Genomic DNA, 20,931 nt, shown 5'->3' on the forward strand with positions numbered 1-20,931 from the left:
CTTCAACCTTTTGTTTTGGTGGAAATAAATCCCCTATATATTATTTGAGAAGCATTACAACATTTTTTGTAGCCACATGTCATCACTAGAATGATTCTTAGAATCCTTAGAGAAATAGGTTGGTCCATCTAAATATAAAATAAGATTTTTATTAAATTAACCATAAATATATTATTAATGTGATGCATTACTTCCTTAAATAAAATTATGGAATTGCCTAATGTGGCTAAAGTATATATATGACAATTAATTATTTTGAATAATAAAGATTTGATAAAAATAAGTGTGTCTTATATTATATTTAATTAATTTTAAACTATTAAAATAAATTAAACAACCATAGTAACCATATAATAAAAATTAATTTTTTTCTTTATATGTTATACTTTGAATTTTTTTAAACGAGTATAAATTACTAAAACTGTTAAAAGTTTCACATTCAAATTTTATGATCCATGGTTTAAATTTTTGTTATGACATGATACAAATAATTAAAAAATCATATAAGTTGAAAGTCTCATTTAATAAATATTACAATAAAAGATATAGGAATATATGTATATATATATATATTAATCTCAGAGTGAAAATTTTGTTATCAGTAATTTAATTTTTTTGCTATAACAGATAAAAATGATAAAAAAATATGAGCAAAATATATTATTTAATAAATATTAATATTAAAATATACTATATATATGTTACTATCATTTAAATTTAATTATATACCATATCAAATATAAAAAATATTTTTTGGATTAATAAAATTTATTTATATGTTCGCACCAATTTAATTATATAAGTTATAGTTACTGATTTTTTAATTATTCAATATATATATATATATTATTTCATAATATGTTAGAAACATATAATATATAAAATAGTTTATATATATAATGTTCATCCCGCGCAAGGCGCGGATCTTAACCTAGTATAATAGTATAGATGTGGAAAATTTATTGGAGTTATAAAAAATGAATCCTCGTCTTTACCGTTTTATCAATTGTGATCTATGTTCCAGGGAACATAAACGGGGATGGAAAACGGCAAAATTTAAAAACTATTTGTAAGAGACTATTTGTTGGACTTATTACATAACATAAAATGTAATTGTAAACTTTGTGCGATAAGGAAAAAGTTATTACTACCTCTTTTCCAAAAGGAAAAAGTTATGTGCGATCAATGTATACTTATTTGTAAGAGACTATTTGTTGGACTTACTGCATAACACCGGCAAAATGTATTTGATTGCCTGGTTGTAAAAGACTATTTGTTGGACTTATCACTTACTGCATAACACAGGCAATATGTGTTGAACTGTTGATTGATTCTACGTATGTCAGTATTTTTAATTTAATTAGTACCACTATTACTGATATTCAAGAAAGCTACGAATCATATAATTATGGGACAGAGGAGGAATGGAGAAAATGAATTAGAAGCTCTTATTTTATTTGATCATTAGATAATTTATTCGGTAATAATAACCATCTTCAATGCATAAATAGTGAAATAAAGAGACCAAAGTCACTTGCTACCCTGTCCACTGCCATGCAGATTATCAAAGTAACCTTTAGGATCACTCTCAAAGTTATCTCTTGAAATGTAAGAAGAACCATTGCTCCCCGGAGCCACCATGTAGCCTCCGCCACTACCGCCACCACTTTTCCCTCCTCCCCCACCGCCACCACCACCGCTCCTACCTCCTCCACTACCGCCGCCGCCACCACCACCACCTTTCCCTCCACCACCACCACCACCGCCACCACCTTTCCCACCACCACCGCTACCGCCTTTTCCTCCCATTCTTTAATTCTTAGGTAGATGTCTATGAAATTTTTAAAGTTTGTGTGTGAATGATAGTGGAAAGTGTAGATGGGACTTGGAAGTATTTATAATAGGAAATTTTTCAAATGGATGGTCCAACCAGTCTTTACAATTAATTATAGTCGTTGCATAGTTAATTGATCCAAAGCCAATCGCCTCGTAAAAGTAAGTAGTATCAACTCGTAAGGGAAGAAACCCATGATTTTTGCCATTTAAACATTTATGGTAGCAAACTAGCAATATAAAGCTCGACCATGTTTTGATACCTACCAATGATCCATTGTAGCATAGCGGTTAAATCACTAATCTTATTATACACTATACTTGAAACATATGTGCATCCGTGTTCGATTCCCTCGGAATTAGAACGTCTTTTATTTTTTGTTATGTCATTGTTCATGTTTTTTGCCTGTGTTTGTGAAATTTAAGCATATTATTGTTATGCAATTAGTCATGAAAATCTAGAAAATGCACGATGTCTTGTGTTTGTGAAGATATGCACTTTACTTCACGTAGAGTCCCTCATGATTCTCAATATCTCTTCCCAACTTACCGTGTATCTCTCTCTTAAAATTCCCTTCATCAAAGCCTCCCAAATCTTAGCGAAATAAACACATTCAAAAAAGAGGTGTTCAAGCGTTTCCAAAGGCTCATTGCATAGGACACAAGATACACTGACAGTCCCATTCCAAAATCTCATCCGATCACCCGTAGAAAGTCTTTCTTTCATTGCAGTACATAAAATGAATGAGTGCTTCGGTGTTGCATATTTGAACCACACTTCATTATGCCTGTGACTAAGTTGATGTCTTTCTCTTATGACCTGCCACGTTTCTCCTGATGATACGTATATTTTGCCGTTAAAAGAACATGTGCAAGTTAATTAGTAGCAACGCAACATCAATAGTGAGGACTGAGGAGTTTTGAGTTATTTTTAACAAAGTCCATCCAGAGAAGACGTAATCCAAAAAATCCCAATATACAACTCAAACTAGTTTGATCCCTTTTATGTGACTAGTCAAAGAATAGAATTGGGTCTTTTCCAATCCCACTGCTTAAATTTTGTCGTTTTAATTTCAAAATTGGATGATTCTCTCTTCTTTGTTGGTTAGTGATATGAACTTCAAGCACATATTTTGTAACCTATAAAGAACCGTTTGAGGTGTTTAGAAAAAAAAGAAGCGTTTGTGTTCAATCACGAATTGTATTTGAACCAATCAAGCTACTTATCTGTTGTATGTCAAATATTAGGTTAATCAGTTAGGTTCTTAAACTGAATTTATATCTCACATAAAATAGTCTTATTTTAGTATATGCTATTAAATACTTAATTTTTATTTATTTTTGAAAAGGCAAACCAATTACAATTTGACAAATGGACAATATATATTCTAAGAATTTTTGTGCAGAGAATTCATAACACTACTTTTTTTCTATTTTCTTTTTATTTTTTATTTAAGATACCACGTTAGAATTCTTTGATGGAAGTGCTCTTACTCCGTTTGAGCATGATTAATAAAGTTAAGAAACAGTTTCTTATATTCCGCTAAAAACCTCACCTTAAAAACCCCTATTATTAATTATGCTCTCACGGACCTATTTAAAGCCTATTGGTTTCTTCCATTTGGTGTTTTTCGGTCCATTTTGATTGAATTCCACTTCAGGAACAACAACTTACTTTAATTTTCATTCTTTTATTTTTTTTTGTTGAATAAACATTGTTTTAACTTAAAATCAAATACTAGCAATTAAAAATAGACTAGTCCATGTTTCCTATATCACTCTAGGTTTCATCTCAACTCGAGGTTAGATTCCTAATACATTCATTGATCTACGTTTAGTTATATGGGGGGGGGGGGGGGGGGGGGGTAAGAATCTTGGCAAATTGCTGAAAAGGAAGTGGCAAGCAAGAGAAACCCATATGTATTTTTTATTCCTTCACGATCACTAGTGAAGTGTGATTGAGAGAATCTCCCAAAGAAAACAATATATCTTCTTGTACAGTAACATGTTCAAGAATTGGGTTATTATTGTTGACACGATCCGATCCGATCAATCCGTAGAAGAATATAAGCATATCTCTTGGGTTATTCTCCACCACCTTGCGCTATCTCACACCCTTCATCTGAGCATGATTCTTGAAACAAAATAATATTCTTAGATAAAGAAAAGAAAAAGTTTGGTCCACATAAATATAAAATTCTAATTCTCTGGCATTAAAGAACTTGCAAATAAATATATAACACATGTGCCATATTCTTTAGCATATCTGCAACAAAGAAGCATATGGGTTCAATCGAAATGCTAATCTTGGTATCTAGGAGGAAAAAAAGGGTAGGTGAATTTTGATCATCTGCAACTTTTGTTGGTCCCTCCTTACTAATATCAAATAAAAAAAAAGAAACAAAATTTTGATTTGGTTCACAATAAAGTCACTTTGATGTACTTGGGGAACCTTATGGACGATCTTCTGTGATCTCTTTTTGGTCTCAACATTCTTTTCATCTTCCTTTGTTTTGTTATAAATAGCCTATGATTCAAGAAACTCAAGTCTCAGGCAACACTGAGCTTGATACTATAGGATATACAACAACAAAAACTCTTTTCTTCACCCAAAAGCTAGGTTTATTTCATGGGCTTTTGGTTTTAAATATCTTTCAATCTACAAGAGAGAAAGAATTTTGTTTCTTCTTCTCCAAGAAACAAGCCACAGATTGACTGAGACTTCCTTTAAGAAACCATGGATAAAGTTGTGAGAATGTCTTCGGATAAAGGAGTGGTTATATTCAGCAAGAGCTCGTGTTGCATGTCCTATGCGGTCCAGGTCCTCTTCCAAGACCTCGGGGTTCACCCGACTGTCCATGAGATAGACAAGGACCCTGATTGTCGTGAGATAGAGAAAGCCCTAATGAGGCTCGGGTGTTCCACACCGGTCCCAGCCATCTTTGTGGATGGGAAGCTCGTTGGTTCGACCAATGAAGTCATGTCGATGCACCTTAGCGGCTCGCTGGTTCCGCTGGTTAAGCCATTTCAAGCTAATCTATGTTAAAATGTGTTCTAACTTTCTAAACTAAACATATAATTCAATAAGAAACAATCTAAATCACAATCTAATAGCCGATGCAAGTATGCAACCTTTGTAATGTAGCTTTATAAATATTGTTTGTTTGTAATTTCATTAAAGTGATCCTGTAATAATTGACTAGTTTAAGCTTTTATGGTAATATTTCAGGGAAGTAAAAGGATATAGCATTTTTATTAAATATAATTAAGGATAATAAATATCATTCACAGCTATATGCTTAAGAGTTAAGACCACACCCCTAAAAGAGAATACAAAGTGTATATATATATATATATATTTCTACATGGCGATTACAGACAACGATTTGTCTTGTTGTCTTATTCATTACAAGACCAGAATAAAACGAGTTGTTGTGTCTCACTTGAACTCCAAGAGTTGTGGGTTTAGAGGAGTGCGGGAGAATCTGATATTGAAGACACTGAAGTAACATTAATGGGATGTACATCAGTTACTTCCTTGTAGGCATGGGCGTTCAGATATTTGGGTTGGATTTGGGTCGAATTTTTTCGGTCTAAGTATTTCAGACCTTAGATATTTGGACCGAACTAGATACTTAAATTTTGTTGGTTTGGGTTCGGATCGTTTTTCTCGTATTTGGATCAGTTTTTCTGGGGTTCGGATTAGTTGTTCTATAATTAAAATATTTGTAAAATATCTATAACTTTTGGATCTATAGTGTATTCAAGTCTGGTTCAGATATTTAGGATCTGAAAAATCTAAAATACTCGAATTTTATCAAAATTTTGCCGAAATCCGTCATATTTATCTTCAATTTTGTAAAATAACAATAAATAAACTATTAATAATTGAAATTAAAGTTTTTAAACTCTAAATTTGACATTTAAAATTCCATATTAGTTAAAAATATTACAAAAATAATAATGAAGATTGCTGATAAAAAGACATTTCAACTAAAATATAAAGTAAAATATATAAAATAGGAAAAAATAATAAAATCAGACTTTTGGATATTCACGTTTTTAGGTCAGATATGAATCAGTTCTTATTGGATCGGGTTTATTCGGGTCGGGTTTTTTTTGGGTTCGAATCTATTCGCGTCGCTTCTTTTCGGTATGGTACTTTTTGTTAATTTCAATGGTGAAAATTTGTGGTTATGAGGAGTGTATTTTGGGCTTGGTAGCAATGGTTCAGTCATGGTGTTGATCGTCCCTAATCATCGCAAGTTCTTGGCTAAGTTTCTCCGGCTCTAGTCTAATGGTTTGGAGCTTTGGTTCATGTTTACTTAGGTTATGACCGTAAATGTAAGTCTTCTCAGGATTCTCTACTGGTGTTTGGGCTCAGGAAGGAAGCATGACAGTATTGTGTTTCCATGTTCCGCGAGCTCTTGTTTGGGAGCAGTATTTGTTTCTTGTTCTTTTTTTTTTTAAACACCTTTGTTTCTTGTTCTTTATTGTGAAGCTATCGTATGAAATCTAATGATGCTACTTTCTATCTTTCACTCTTTGTGTTTTTTCAATTTATTTTTACAGAGTTAATTCTTTGTTGAATTTCTCCGTTTATAGAGGGCATTCTTTACCACTCTATAAGTCTTTTATAATGATTATAGAAAGCTAGTGTTTAAAAAATATATATATGTTAAAGCTTTCTTTTTTTTCCACTAACACTGCATAACCTAAAACGGATCTTCTAACATTGGACTCAACAAACATATTATCGATCTTCCCATAATCCTTTTCACTTACTATAGAAACAAATTGAATTCAAAACCATAATGAGACAAGAGAACATATACTCCTAGAAGAAACTTTTTATACAGACAGAACACAAGCAAGTGCAGAAGACAGAGAGATAAGTCCACAATAAATAATCACGCTGCAAGAGAACAAAGTAAAACATGTTTATTTATATGATAACAACAGATGAAACAGAGCAAACGGATACAAAAGCATGCATATACTTAGGCTGAGAGTAGTCAGCGACCAAGTTGAGCGCTAGAAAACGTTGTTGTTGCTACTCCTCCACCTGAGCTTGATGATGATGACACATGATATGTAGCAATAGGCATTTTGTGTGGCAGATTAGGCAATGGTGCCTCCAAATTCAACACTTGGATCGCTTGCTTTATCGAAGGCCTAGAGTTTATGTCAGGGTGAGCACACCACAACCCTACAATCATAACACACTCTGCTTGTTTCATGTCATAATCTTTACCAATTTGGTGATCAACGGCTGAGATAAGTTCTCCTCTTCCGTACTGATCCCATACCCTCTCTACAAGACTTGCCTCAGGCTCAACTTTTCCTTGTCTCGGCTCCACTGACTTCTTTCCTGTGACAATCTCTACCAGAACAATTCCAAAGCTATAGACGTCAGATTCTTTGCTAGCCCTTCCGGTGCTTATGTACTCAGGAGCCATGTAACCAAAAGTTCCAGCCAATCCTGTAGTCTGGGGACCTAGCTCGTGATCCATCAACCTAGCCAACCCAAAGTCACCTAGCTTGGCATTAAAGTTTGAGTCAAGCATTATATTACTTGCCTTAATGTCCCTGTGGACAATGCATTGCTCCCACTCCTCGTGAAGGTAAAGCAACGCGGAGGCTACACCTAGAGAGATCTTGCACCTAACAGCCCATGTGAGATGAGGTTTCTTACCGAATAGGTGTGAGTCAAGACTACCATTTGGCATGAACTCGTATACGAGGAGAAGCTCTTGTTTCTCATGACACCAACCAATGAGTTGAACAAGGTTTCGATGTCTCAAGCTGCTGATGATCTTAACCTCCGTGATGAACTCTTTCTTTCCCTGTTTAGAAGCACCGGAAAACTTCTTCACAGCGACCATTGTATCCAGGTCATTTAAGTATCCTTTATAAACTGCTCCAAACCCTCCTTCACCCAACTTTCTTTCATACAAGAAGTTGCTTGTAGCAGAAGCAAGATCTTTATAAGAAAACCTTCTTGGCCCTGCTCCTCTTTCAAGATCTTCGTGTAACGATGTCAAGTTTTCTTCTGTCTTCCCCGCTTTCTTCTTTCTTTGCTTCCTCTTCCGAAACAATGCAAACGCACCAGCAACCAAAGAGGTCAACAGGACAAACCCAGCAAGAGAAACACCGACAATGATGCCTTTCATGTTTTGAGTTCTCTCTCTAGGTTCTACTACATCCAAGGTTGAGTTGAACTCCCAAGACAAAATCCTATGTGCTTCCGTATTTGCTCCTGTAGACCCCGAAAAGCCAATGGTAACTTCCGCAGGAAGCACCTTGGCAAGGTCAATGATGTAGAAAAGGCTTGAACTCTCCCGGGGATTAGATGTCTCTTCATAACTCCAAGAGATGCTCAAGTTTCTAGAAGCAGAATCATACGTGATCCGTGCATGGCATGTATCTTGGCTGTGCAAGCTTGCGTTCCAAGAAGTGTAGTTAGAGGAAGCAAGCGAGTTATTGTTGATCCCAACATGAGATTTAATGTCAAGAGGATCCCACTCATCATTAAAGAAAGTATCAAATTCGACATGCACAAGCGGGAACCGAGATGAGTAGCCGTTGGTTTCGTTAAAGAGACCTAAGAAACCACCAGCTGAATTAGGAGAGATAAGGATGCCTTGAGGGGCAAGAAAGAAAGCAAACCCATGGCCAAACTCTGTAGAGTTACGTGTATCAATCTTGAAGGTGAAACTGGTTGTGAAGTCGGTAGGCCTCCCTGTTTCAGGATCCCAAATAGCAACTTTTTTAGCGTAAGTAGCCCAACCAACATGACAAGTATAACCAGCATTGTTCAGTTCGATGGCGCCATTTGGTGTAGCGTCTCCTTGGTAAGCTATGTTGGGATCACCTGGTGTGAAACGTGAGATGTTAAAGTGGAGTGAGGTAGCAAAAGGGAGAACAAGAAGGACGGAAAAGAACAAGACTGAGTTTTTCATTGTGCTGGTAGTAAGTTCTGAAACCCGTTATGCCATTACTTATAATCGTCTTCTTTTTTTTTGTAGACTAGGGACCATCAAGTCAACTATGAAACTGAAATTATAAAACCAGAATCAACTTCTGATACCGAATCCGAATCAAATCCCTGTAACCACGGAGTTTTCTTTTGTCAGTCAACGTAGTCTATCTGCTACATGAAAGGATTCATTGTGCTAAACAACATAGTTTATCCTAAGAATAAACAAATGCTAACCCAAAACGAGAAAATAAGTTTCATTGGAACACGACGTGAAAAGAACTTTAAAACATATAAGGTATATACTCAATAAACAAAAGTATATGACACTTATGTAATAAACAATTGTGCATGATACTTTGATGTTCACAAAAGCTCCTATGTTGATTGTTTCTTTCTTCGTCAAATCAATCAAGCGAGTTTCGAGTGACAATATTCGTAATTTCGTACCGTTGACTATATCTGAATCCATGCAAGCACCCGAACCATGTATAAAGGATAAGAGATTACTCAAATGAAAACGAGATGTTCTAAACTCGTCTGGCGTTTCCTAAGAAGACGACATTAGTGTATGAATTGGATGATGCGTGATTAGGAAAATTGACGTAGACATTGGGCTCTTTTGACAAATAACAAACTTTGGCCCAAATTGTTCATTTTGTTTTCTAGTTGCATCTATTTCTTAGCCTTTGTTTTGTTTCATGCCTCCTTGGTTCAGCCGTCGTGAGGTTGGGACCGCTGTTTATAATTACGTAGCCCCACCCACAATATTTTTAAGTTTCTGATCAAGAATTTGCTCCAATCCGTTTTGAAAATTCGGATATCTGAAATTTCCATATCCATAAACAATAAATATGTAGTATTATGTTCTACTTTGTGGTTTTCTTTTATAGAATTATAATCGAACTAAAATGAAACTGCAATCCAAAATATCAGTCCTTAGATGACTAGGCACTTTGGTGTAAACTGTTGATTGAAACTAGACGGCATTACAGCTCATGGCGTTTGTACTTTTGTTAATAGATGATAACACCATCCTCTATGGTCCAACAAAATTCAAAGAATGAATTCATCATTGAATAATTTTATTAGACTTTATACTAAGACATACAGCCTTACCACCTTAAGAACTTGAACAATTATTCTCTCTGAATTTATAGGCTACACACGAGCCTCGTTGCTTTGACCAATTCGAGTATTTGCATTTCAGTGTGGAGTTTGGATGCGAAACCATTGTATAAAAAAATTAGAATAGAAGTAAAGAGTTTATAGAAGCAAGTATTCCATCTTGATAAAATAAAATACCCCCACAAGATTTAGAATCACCAAATCAGTCATGGTGACTCGTGAGTGTGCAACTTCTTTTTCTTGAAAGAGAGAGTGTGCAAACTTGGGGGTTTAAGAATTCATCATAGGATTAGAAAATCAATTTTCGAGTTCTTTCACTGTGATTTGAATAATGATTATAGATTGTTTAAGCAGCGAAAAATAATATATGCTTTATAGGTTCTGAATACTATTTTAGTTTAAAAAAATTATTACGTGATCGTACTTAGATTACTTACGAAAACAAATTTTGTTAGAAGACTGAAATATTCTTACTAAATAACATATCATATTCACAAGTTCATTATAAAATATAAAATCTACGTAAATCGGTTAGGGTTTTACGTAAATTCATACAATATGAATCTTCAAATTCAAACTACAAATGTAGTTTAAAGACTAGTCTCACCGGCAGAGAATTATTAGGGCAACTAAAGATATGAGATATCTTAAAGACGATAGGGATACGTGTATAATAATGATTGGACAAAAATGGGAAACTGGATTCTGAGAGATGATTTGTTGACGTAGCGAAACCTTACACCACGAGGTTTAAGAAGAAGGGATCACCACATATTTGGAGTGGGCCTATCCATGACATGTTCCTACTTTCCCTGACTTCCCTGGCTCCCACACCTCTCAAATCGTACATCCACTTTTAATTTCGCATTTCTTAGATTTATTATCTGTCAATGATTCATATGCATTTTTTTTTGTTAATTACATTAAGCATTTTCTTCCTTTAATTCAGAATTTTTAGGCTTTTACATGTGAAATCCTTTTTTTCCTTTTTGCTATCACTTTCTCATTAACCAAACCAAAAGTAAGATCGTGGTTTTCATCTTTGATCATTCACTTGGTTTTCATCTTTTTTTTTTTTTGATAATCCAGGTATCCGGACCTCTCACTTAGTTCGAATATCCCACCATATCCAACTGGAACTGGCGAGAAAGGTCTTGGAGACCAAACGAAAACCATATTAAATCCGCCGTGGCAGAAACTCGAACTCGTGATGACGGATATCTCAACCGAGGTTCTTTTACCACCAGACTACGAGGTCCGGTTTGGTTTTCATCGTTGATCGATTCACTTTCTACAGAATGCTGCAAAAAAAAGAAAAAAACTAATGCATGATATCGGCTAATATTTAATTTAGATGACAATTACGTGTTATGAGATAAGTTAATATTAGCCATCTATATTCGTCGTCTGTCACATTTTATCCTGACTTTTCTGTTCAGTCGCCACGACATTTTTTTTTGTTAAAACAGTCGCCACGATAATACTGGACTTGATGATAACCTTTCTTCTGACAATATTCCTCATGTCCACCGTTTTAAAAAAGGATCTTAATATTATTGGTATAGTGAACATCTACGTATAACTAGTCTATGTTATAGGATCAACGTTTTAATGATAAGTTAATATTCAAAAAAATTCATAATGAACAACATAATAGATATTAAATGTTATCTACAAATTATCAATAGGTTGGAAAAACGTACGTATGTTGTTTATGAAAGGTATACATTCCCCAATTTCCTAAAACAGCAGTCACTACAAGTATATATATCCAAATGTGGAAAGGTTAAAAATAAAATGGTGAAAAGGAAACTGACCGACGAAGACTAACAGAAAAATCAGAATGATTTAGCTAAAAGAGATAATAATAATGAAACAACATAACGAAACGACAAATGGAAAAATTAGAAAAAGAAGACGGAAGACGCCAAAATGTACATTAATATTACATAGCAATTGGGTGGATTGAATGGGAACACGTTATGTAATTTTCAATATATAGTCACTCTCCAATGATGCCTCCATCGTCTCCTTCACTGCACATCCAATAACAATGGCGACTGAAGCAAATAACCCCATCAACATGAACTCAATGTCTTCATCTCTTCAGAGAACCGGTCAATGGTATGAACCGGTCTAGTCTCAACTATATAAGATATCTCCCACCAGGTTCATCCCTGATCATATGAAATTTCTAACTTGTATGTGTGTTAATGCAGGGTTTTCTCACAAGATATTCCTACAGATGTTGTAGTTGAAGTCGGAGAAGCTAATTTCTCCCTTCACAAGGTAACAACGAATCATTTTTACTATAAAAAGTTCTAACGATTTTGTTTTGTCTAGGTCCAAAATGGTTATAACACGAGATTTATTTGTAAATTTTCTTGATCTTGTATATAGTTCATGCTAGTGGCGAAGAGCAACTACATAAGGAAGCTAATAATGGAATCCAAAGACAGTGACGTGACGAGAATAGATCTCTCGGATATCCCTGGAGGTCCTGAGATGTTCGAGAAAGCTGCCAAGTTCTGTTACGGTGTTAACTTCGAGATTACCGTTCAGAACGTGGCGGCTCTTCACTGCGCCGCTGAGTTTCTTCAGATGACCGATAAGTACTGCGACAACAACCTCGCGGGTCGGACTCAAGACTTCCTTTCTCAGGTCGCCTTGTCTAGCCTCTCTGGAGCCGTCGTTGTCCTCAAGTCCTGCGAGATTTTACTTCCTATTTCTCGGGATCTTGGTATTGTCCGCCGTTGTGTGGACGTCGTCGGTGCTAAGGTTTAACTCATTCTCACTTACTTTATAAGTGTTTAGTAACAAAGACAAAGTTCAATCGTAGAAATCATAACTAATAATATAATTGGAAAATATTATAACTAGTATATTAGTGATATGAGTTAATCCACTTACGGGAAATTAGTCTTATGTTAAAACTCATCTTAACTATATGATATCAAATTTCGATTCACACAATCTAACCCGATCGACAATTGATTTGACATAAAGTTGGTCCAGTCAATTTGTGTTTCTTATTCCGAAATTAATTACCGAAGAACTATCATCTCAGAGACATAGAGACATATAGTATTGTCAGTTGTCGAATCGTCTATTTAATTTTTTTCATAAATGTAATATCATAATAAATCAGCGTTAAGAAAAAATTATGAGATATCTTCTTTTTTTTTTGCCAAATAAAATTTAGAAGAGATCTCCTAATTCCTAATGTATAAATGAAATGAGTCAATCAGTTTGTCACCAATCAATTTTAAGTTAAAACTAGATTTTAACCCGCACATCCGTGCGGAGAATTTTTAATTTTCAAAACTTTTGAGCTTAAAAAATTAGATGATTTTTTGATCTTTTTTTGTTACTAAACTAATGCATTATTTTATATAAAAAACTCAAAATTTTGATGAAATCATTTATTACTTTTTCAACATTCTTTGTCATAATTAAAAATAAATATTAAATTAATAAGTAAAATTGAATTCTTTTAGTATCTTAAATGAAATAAAAATTAAAGTTTTCGAATAGCATATTTTGTAAATAGCACTTAAAGTAAATGTTAGCTATATTCTATTATATTTTTATGTAATCATTTTTAGATAATATATGTTGCAATTTTAAAATAAATAAATAGATAATGTATAGTTGTAGATAAAAAGTTTAACATATATTAACAATTTTACTTTATTTTATATAAAATATTACATAATTTACAAATTTTACTCCTTTTAAACGGTGAATAATATTTTGATATTTTTAAATGGTGAATACTATTTTATTTATTTATTTAAATGAAATAATTTTTTTAGTATGTTAATTTATTAATTAATATAGTATTCATATTTAATTCATATATTACTTCTATTGTAATATAATATAAAAATAATTCTAAAATTTATAAAAAGCATATAATTTTATTTATTTTTATAGTAATTTAAAAAAATTATAATAATATTATATTACTACTTACGAAATTATTCAATTTATTAATGTTAAAAGTATTTAAAATTTTTAGTAAGATTTTGTTAGATTTATCTCAACAGATTTGTAATTTAATATATTTATAGTTATTAAGATTTTTAGAAATCTTATATATTCAATAGATTAATGTAAATAATCAATTATATGTAATTAAGGAAATAGATCTATTATGAATTTTTATGGTAGATAAAAATGATACTTCTCTTTTTAATAGAAGATATGTTAAAATATATGGAAAATAATTTCGATTTATATTTCTTTAATATAAATATTATATTTTATTTAAATTATTTTGTTAAACCATGTTTTAGTGATTAGTTGATGGAGGATTATTTATAGTGATGTGCTAACGATTAGGTATAATGAGTGTCCCGAAGATATTTTGATTTTCATTTTAAAAAGAATCGATAGCATATTCTGATTTCCATAGTTTTTGATGTTCTTATATGAAGTTAAGATATGAAAAATTATGAATGGAGATGAGAAGTCGAGCAATTGGAAGGTCATATTATAAGGAGGAAAATTTTGTTTAAAATTAGATATCAATTTTTCCAATATAACAGAATAATATATGATTGATTCACTTCTTGGCATTAGTCGGGAAATATTTCAAACTCGGGTTATGCAATGTGGTAGCCAGTCTACTCTGTAACATTACGTGTGATCTTCCCGGGGCTGGTCGGATTAGCCGATAGGGTTTAGCAAGATAGAAATAAAATAATATATATATAACAAAAAATCTTATTAAGTTGTTATCGGTGATTTAGTGTGTATGTCAAGTTTGTATAGATTTGATCAAATCTATTATCAATATTATCTCACTAATTTATAGATTAGATATATTTTATATTTTTCAAAAAAAGATATATTTTATATTTTTCTAATGTTCTTTTAGTTGGATTGTATTTTCAAAATTAGTAGATGTGAATATTATTTAAATTAGAAAATGCATGTAATATATAACCTCTAATTCATTCAAAAGGTACGTCTGTGAATTTTATGTTGTGGTAAGACCGATTGAAGTTTATATACTGATAATATTTTGTTCATAATGACAGGTTTCTGTAAGCCAAGTTTCATCTAAACGAAAATAGGTCCAATAAGAGTTATTGTATTGTTAATGTAATTGGAGATAACAATCGGTACAGTTGGTTAAATTATAATAGATAGTGGCGTGTAATATAATTATATTGTAACAAACTTGAAATAGTCCATAAAATAAGTAGCTTCCTAACAAATTTAAATGAGTCCAAAACTTTAATGACAACTTTAATAGTAGATAAATTTAGGACTCTATTTTAATAGAGTAGATACCAATATTAGATCCTGGTCTTGGTTAGTGTTGGTTACTTTATTTTCAAACTTTTACATAACTTAATTAGTGTTTAGGTTAATTTATTTTCCAACATTTACATAGTAGTGAGTTAGTAACCAAAGTAAACCCCGATCTAGTATTTACATTCGTTTTCTGATCAGTTACTTCGGTTTGGTTAACGATCGGTTTAATCAACATAACATCTATATATTCTCTGTTTCAGTTCCTTGAGTGACAAGTATCTAAAGTTAAAACCGAACCTGAGGTTTTGTAGTGCTTATAACATTAACTGATGATACGTTTTTATTACAGGCTTGCAACGAGGCAATGTTTCCGTGTCGAACACCACCAAACTGGTGGACAGAGGAGCTCTGTATCTTAGACGTAGACTTCTTCACCGACGTCGTAGCTTCCATGAAGCAGAGAGGCCTCAAACCTTCTTCTTTAGCCTCTGCAATCATCACCTACACCGAGAGATCATTACGCGATCTCGTCAGAGACCATTCCGGCAGAGGAATTAAGTTTTCCGACCCCGAAAACAACGACTCCGAGGAGAGATCTCAACAGAGAGATCTCGTGGAATCCATCGTCTCTCTATTACCTTCAGACAAGGGACTTTTCCCTATCAACTTCCTCTGTTCTCTCCTCCGTTGCGCCGTCTTCTTGGAGGCTTCACTCGCCTCCAAGAACGAGCTGGAGAAACGAATCTCCGTCGTTCTTGAGCACGTCACCGTCGACGATCTCTTGATCCCGTCTTTCACCTACGACGGTGAAAGACTATTAGACCTCGACAGCGTCAGAAGAATCATCTCTACCTTCGTCGAGAAGGAGAAGAATGTCGGAGTTTTCAACGGCGGAGACTTCAACAAAGGATTATTCTCAGCGTCGCTACAAAGAGTAGCGAGGACCGTTGACTCTTACTTAGCAGAGATCGCTACCTACGGAGAGCTAACGATCTCCAAGTTCAACGCTATCGCGAATCTCGTCCCGAAGTCTGCAAGAAAGTCAGACGACGATCTTTACAGAGCGATAGACATCTTCTTGAAAGCTCATCCTAACCTAGACGAGATCGAGAGAGAGAAAGTTTGTAGCTCAATGGACCCTCTCAAGCTTTCTTACGAGGCACGTCTCCACGCTTCGCAGAACAAGAGACTACCAGTAAACATCGTTCTCCACGCGCTTTACTACGACCAGCTAAAGCTGAGAAGCGGAGTCGAAGATAAAGAAGGAGCAGTGGTTGTACTCCCTGAGGCTGTAGCCACGCGTGGACAGGTCAAAGCTGATGCTTCGTTGGCTAAAGAGAACGAAGCCTTGAGGAGTGAGCTGATGAAGATGAAGATGTACGTTTCGGATCTGCAGAAGAGTGGTGGGGCAGCTGGAGCTTCTTCTTCGAATGCACCACCGAGCAATAAGAAGAGCAGCAAAAGTACTTTCTTCTCGTCGGTTTCGAAGAAGCTGGGGAAGTTGAATCCGTTTAGACATGGGTCTAAGGATACTTCGAACATTGATGAGGATCTTGCTGGTGTTGATATCACTAAGCCAAGAAGACGAAGATTCTCTATCTCTTAAGCGGGAAACAAAACGTTTAATCAACTACTTTTGCGTTTTTGTTCCTTGCGTGTGTGTGTGTGTGTTTAACTTAGTAGTGTGCTACTCTTTTTTCAATTTTTTTTCCTTTTGATGCGTGATTTATTTTGTTTTTGGAGTGTGTTTATTGTATAATAATAAGTGTGATATTAAAAAGTAAAAAAAAATCAATACCACTAATTAGATTTTTTTTTAATTACCCGGTTCCTAAATCGAGAACCTAATTACCCAAATCTAAATAAACTTAATCGAAACCGAACAGAAAATCGAATGTTCATGTCTAAACTAAAAGTATAAACTTTCATCAGTGACTTTCTTCAGTTCTAGATTGATTGTTTTAAACGGGTATGCAGGCTGGTATATCACAATTTAATTCTTATTTGTAAAATAATATACAAACTTGAACCTTATGAGTTTCAAAATCTTTATTAGACAATTCAAAGGTTTTAGTCACTAAAACAACTCGTTGCCGCTAATTTTAAGTTGATTTAAGAAGATTATTAGTACATGAAAAATCTGAAAAATTCTAATTTAAGGTCGTAGACTTTGTTTTTTTTTTATGTAATAAGCCATAAATAGATTAACGAATCAAATTTGTTATAGACCAGACAGCCTTGATCTACCGTTAAGAGATTTATGACCTTAGAAGTTATCTTTCCAACCAGCCTTTCTGTGACTTGAGTAGAGGGGGAGACAAAACCTAATTTTGATGAAATCTCTAAAACAAAGCACCAATGTCGGAGCATCTTCCTCCTCCTCAAAGGAGGGCTTCTTCCGGATTTGGTGATCCCGCATTGGTATTCCCTGAGTTTGCTTCAAAGCAACGCGGCCTCGAGAAAGTTCAAGAAGAAGAAGGAGAAGGAGAAGATAGCAGCTACGGCGGGAAAGGCTCTTTTGACCTGAGCTCCAGGTTCTCGAGCCCTTCCGTCTCTCGAAACGGGTTCGAAACCCCCAGAAAGACATCGTCTCTGAAGCTTCCTGGATTCAGAGAAGAAGAAGAGACGGACCGAAGTACAAACTCGGGTTCCTTTGTGGATCGCGAGGAGAAGAGAAAGTGCCCTGGATGTTTCAGAAAATGCTGTGCATGCACGTGCATGTTTCTTTCCATCGTTCTTATAATCTTATTGTTGACAGGACTGTCTGTGAACTCTTCGGTGAAAGCTAGTCTGCCTCAGGTTTCTGTCACAAACCTCAGGTTCTCGAGGTTAGATTTCGCTAATTCGAGTACGGATCTTTTGATGAATGCGAACATGAAGACGGTTCTTGAGCTGTCTAACAAGAACGACAAGTTGTTGTATTACAGCCCTATGAAAGCTGCTGTCTCTTCTGAGAACATAAACCTCGGACAGAAGAGACTTCTCGGATTCACGCAGAGTCCTGGAAACGTTACGTATTTGAGTATTCCCACCAGACTTAGAAAGTCAAAGGTCTATGATGTTGATGCTACGTTGCTGAGAAACAAAGAGAAGAAGCTTGAAGCTGTGGTTAATGTGCGTTTGCGTGGGAAACTGGGTTTTGATTGGTTGGGGTTTAGGATTCGGTTACCAACTGTTATTGCTTGTGAAGATGTGAAACAGAGTGATGTGATCAATGGACTCAAGCCCATGTGTGATGTTCGAATCTTTTCGCAATGAAAATCGATTAATACACAAGACCCTTTGTTCTTTGCTTTTATTTTTTTTGGTTTCTAATTTTTCTTGTTGTAGATGGAATAACATAGAAAAAAGTAATTAATAGTTTCTCTAAAATTAACATCGAAAAATCACAAAAGTATTTAGTTCTTTTTTTTTGCATTACGCATTTAAATTTTCATAATTTATGTTTTACTTAAGATTATGGGCATCTTTCACCATCTGACTTAGGTTGTAAATATATGGTTATGTTTCTAAGTTTGTTGAAGGTTAGTTTGATGTCAGAAGAAATGGGTTTCATTTCATGTTAGATGAAAGCATATTCACACTTTCAGAGCCGCGTTTCCAATCTTGAAAGAGCATGAAACAGAGATTATCAATTTTTGATTAGATTAACCATCTTCAAAGCAGAGGATATAAGTGCCCAATGAGACCATTCCTTGAATATTTTCAGTCAGAAGCTTTTTTTTTCTTTCAGGATATAAGATAAGCTTTTTTTTACCATACTCAGTTTGTCTCTCTTTGTAATTTAGAATTATACATTTTTTTTAAAAAAGGGCTTTCATATTTAAATTGCAGTGCTGAAAATAAAGTTACAAGGCTATGAGTTTTGACATCATAGAGTTCAAAGTAAAGCTTGGGAAGGAAAGATAATTGACAAAATCATATGTAGATTATATTATTAGTTTCATCGATTTCTCTGTTAAATATAGAACGTTGGTAAAAGCTGAAACTTTATGCTTGGATTTTCTTGAAATTTGTGGCAAATGCCAAATGGGTTTGTTAAAACTTCACGTGTCTCCTTTACCACATTCAAAATACTCTCGTCTTCTTCTTGTATCATTTAACTAGGTGTTTTTCTGCACCATATGCAAAAATATTTTTTTTAAAAATTTAGATTATATTTAAAAATAAAATTTTGTAAGCTTTTAGATTTTATTATTTGGTTACAATATTTAATTTTACTTTTTTATTTAATTAAAATATAATCTTGGAGAGACTTTTAATGCATTTCTTTTGATTAAAATATATTAAATCAAATTCAACAAAATGAAAAGACATATTTGTTTGATATATAACTATCAAATCGTAAAATAAAAAATATTTATAAAATTTATAGAGATTAAAAATAAACTAATGATATTGGCATTAGAAAATTACAAATAAAAAACTGTATAAAATTTAAAAAAATCGTTTTCATAAACAATTTGGAAAAATCGTTTTAGTAATAAAATTATATAATTATAAAAATATAACTAAATTATATTTCTGAAATTTTAAAATATTTTTATTTCTATTTTCATATTATTTATTGTTATATTATTGATGATCTATGATTTATTACCATATTCTATAAATTTACCAAAGTATAAATCAATATTAAATATAAATGTCCATATTACAATTAGCTTTAAACTATATAATTATTATTAGTATGTCATGTCATCATTTTTTTTTTTTTGAAAATCATTGTGGTGACACATGGCAAATCATTTATCAAACTAGGGTCGGCCCGCCCTACGGGCGGGATGATAATTTAAAAATAATTTAAATAGTTAGGATAAATATTATTTATTTTTGTTTAATATTTGTTTTTATTTTAAAATATTTTGTTCTATAAGAATATAAATCATTATTTTATTGATTATTGTTCTTTATTCAGTTCATTCTCATTACAATTAACTAAACTTTTTCTTACGATTAATAAGATTATTTATTTAAAGTTTTATTCTGTTTTTATTTTGATGGTGAATAATTGTTGAATTAAAATGACAGTTACCTTCACTATTCTTTGATAAATAACATTATCTTTTTAATATTTATTTTAGTTTGAAATGTTTAATTTTATAATATATAGTAATCATTATTTACTATTATAGAAATGTGCACATTAGTATGTGTATACATATATATATATATATAATATTAATATGTGTTGGAGAAGAAGACATAGACGAATTATTATAAAAATAATTATTTTTTATATGTGACAGACATAAATCCACTAATATGTTTTATCCTATAAATTATTCAGATTGTGTAATAAATTTGCTACTATACAAATAACATTAAAACTTTTGTAACGCAACTAATGTACACAATTATTTTTTACACTTGTGAATAATTTGAAATCATATATCTCAAACCAATCAGCTTCTTTCTAAAAATATTTCCTTAGGAACAACAACATGCAAAGTTGCTTCGGGTATTATTATCTGCTTATATATAAACGCGGTAAATTTCACTTGTATATGATAAATTAAACTGAATGTCATTAGAAAATAAGATAATTTATTTTCGCATCTCATAAAAACATGATAGAATCATAACATTTTGGTATGGTCTTAGGGTTATATATATTTAAAAATAAAATTATTTGAGTTCTTCTCCTTCGTTTCGTGAGTAATGTTTAAAAGACTTATGATTTTAGGAAATCAACAACAATTTTGCACTTTCTCTTTTCAAATCAT

At 33.1% G+C, this 20,931-nt stretch overlaps 5 protein-coding genes across 5 annotated transcripts; 3 read left to right on the forward strand and 2 right to left on the reverse strand.

Moving 5' to 3' along the window:
- Positions 1–1,434: 1,434 nt before the first annotated feature.
- Positions 1,435–1,848, reverse strand: LOC111216014 (glycine-rich cell wall structural protein 1.0-like). The gene has a single exon (XM_022720288.2). It carries the CDS (start codon positions 1,807–1,809, stop codon positions 1,531–1,533), a length of 279 nt encoding a protein of 92 aa, XP_022576009.2. The 5' UTR covers positions 1,810–1,848; the 3' UTR covers positions 1,435–1,530.
- A 2,358-nt stretch (positions 1,849–4,206) lies between these two features.
- LOC106454885 (monothiol glutaredoxin-S9) lies at positions 4,207–5,066 on the forward strand. The gene has a single exon (XM_013896968.3). The coding sequence runs from the start codon at positions 4,571–4,573 to the stop codon at positions 4,877–4,879; it is 309 nt and encodes a 102-aa protein (XP_013752422.1). The 5' UTR covers positions 4,207–4,570; the 3' UTR covers positions 4,880–5,066.
- A 609-nt stretch (positions 5,067–5,675) lies between these two features.
- On the reverse strand, positions 5,676–10,052 carry LOC106451416 (L-type lectin-domain containing receptor kinase IX.1-like). The gene has a single exon (XM_013893351.3). It carries the CDS (start codon positions 8,793–8,795, stop codon positions 6,849–6,851), a length of 1,947 nt encoding a protein of 648 aa, XP_013748805.2. The 5' UTR covers positions 8,796–10,052; the 3' UTR covers positions 5,676–6,848.
- A 1,759-nt stretch (positions 10,053–11,811) lies between these two features.
- Positions 11,812–17,025, forward strand: LOC111215603 (root phototropism protein 2). Its single transcript, XM_022719334.2, has 4 exons — positions 11,812–12,064; positions 12,160–12,229; positions 12,341–12,718; positions 15,555–17,025. Exons 1-4 carry the CDS (start codon positions 11,994–11,996, stop codon positions 16,809–16,811), a joined length of 1,776 nt encoding a protein of 591 aa, XP_022575055.2. The 5' UTR covers positions 11,812–11,993; the 3' UTR covers positions 16,812–17,025.
- Positions 17,026–17,510: 485 nt separating this feature from the next.
- On the forward strand, positions 17,511–18,486 carry BNAA05G11940D. Its single transcript, XM_013893355.3, has one exon. It carries the CDS (start codon positions 17,564–17,566, stop codon positions 18,461–18,463), a length of 900 nt encoding a protein of 299 aa, XP_013748809.2. The 5' UTR covers positions 17,511–17,563; the 3' UTR covers positions 18,464–18,486.
- Positions 18,487–20,931: the final 2,445 nt, after the last annotated feature.

The sequence above is a fragment of the Brassica napus genome, chromosome A5 (assembly GCF_020379485.1).
Source record: "Brassica napus cultivar Da-Ae chromosome A5, Da-Ae, whole genome shotgun sequence".
In the NCBI taxonomy this organism is placed as follows: Eukaryota; Viridiplantae; Streptophyta; class Magnoliopsida; order Brassicales; family Brassicaceae; genus Brassica; species Brassica napus.

Coding starts and splice junctions, on each gene's coding strand:
- LOC111216014 (XM_022720288.2), bottom strand. CDS start 1,809: ATGGGAGGAAAAGGCGGTAGCGGTGGTGGTGGGAAAGGTGGTGGCGGT.
- LOC106454885 (XM_013896968.3), top strand. CDS start 4,571: ATGGATAAAGTTGTGAGAATGTCTTCGGATAAAGGAGTGGTTATATTC.
- LOC106451416 (XM_013893351.3), bottom strand. CDS start 8,795: ATGAAAAACTCAGTCTTGTTCTTTTCCGTCCTTCTTGTTCTCCCTTTT.
- LOC111215603 (XM_022719334.2), top strand. CDS start 11,994: ATGGCGACTGAAGCAAATAACCCCATCAACATGAACTCAATGTCTTCA. Junction 12,065..12,159: donor CTTCAGAGAACCGGTCAATG/GTATGAACCGGT, acceptor GTGTTAATGCAG/GGTTTTCTCACAAGATATTC. Junction 12,230..12,340: donor CTAATTTCTCCCTTCACAAG/GTAACAACGAAT, acceptor TCTTGTATATAG/TTCATGCTAGTGGCGAAGAG.
- BNAA05G11940D (XM_013893355.3), top strand. CDS start 17,564: ATGTCGGAGCATCTTCCTCCTCCTCAAAGGAGGGCTTCTTCCGGATTT.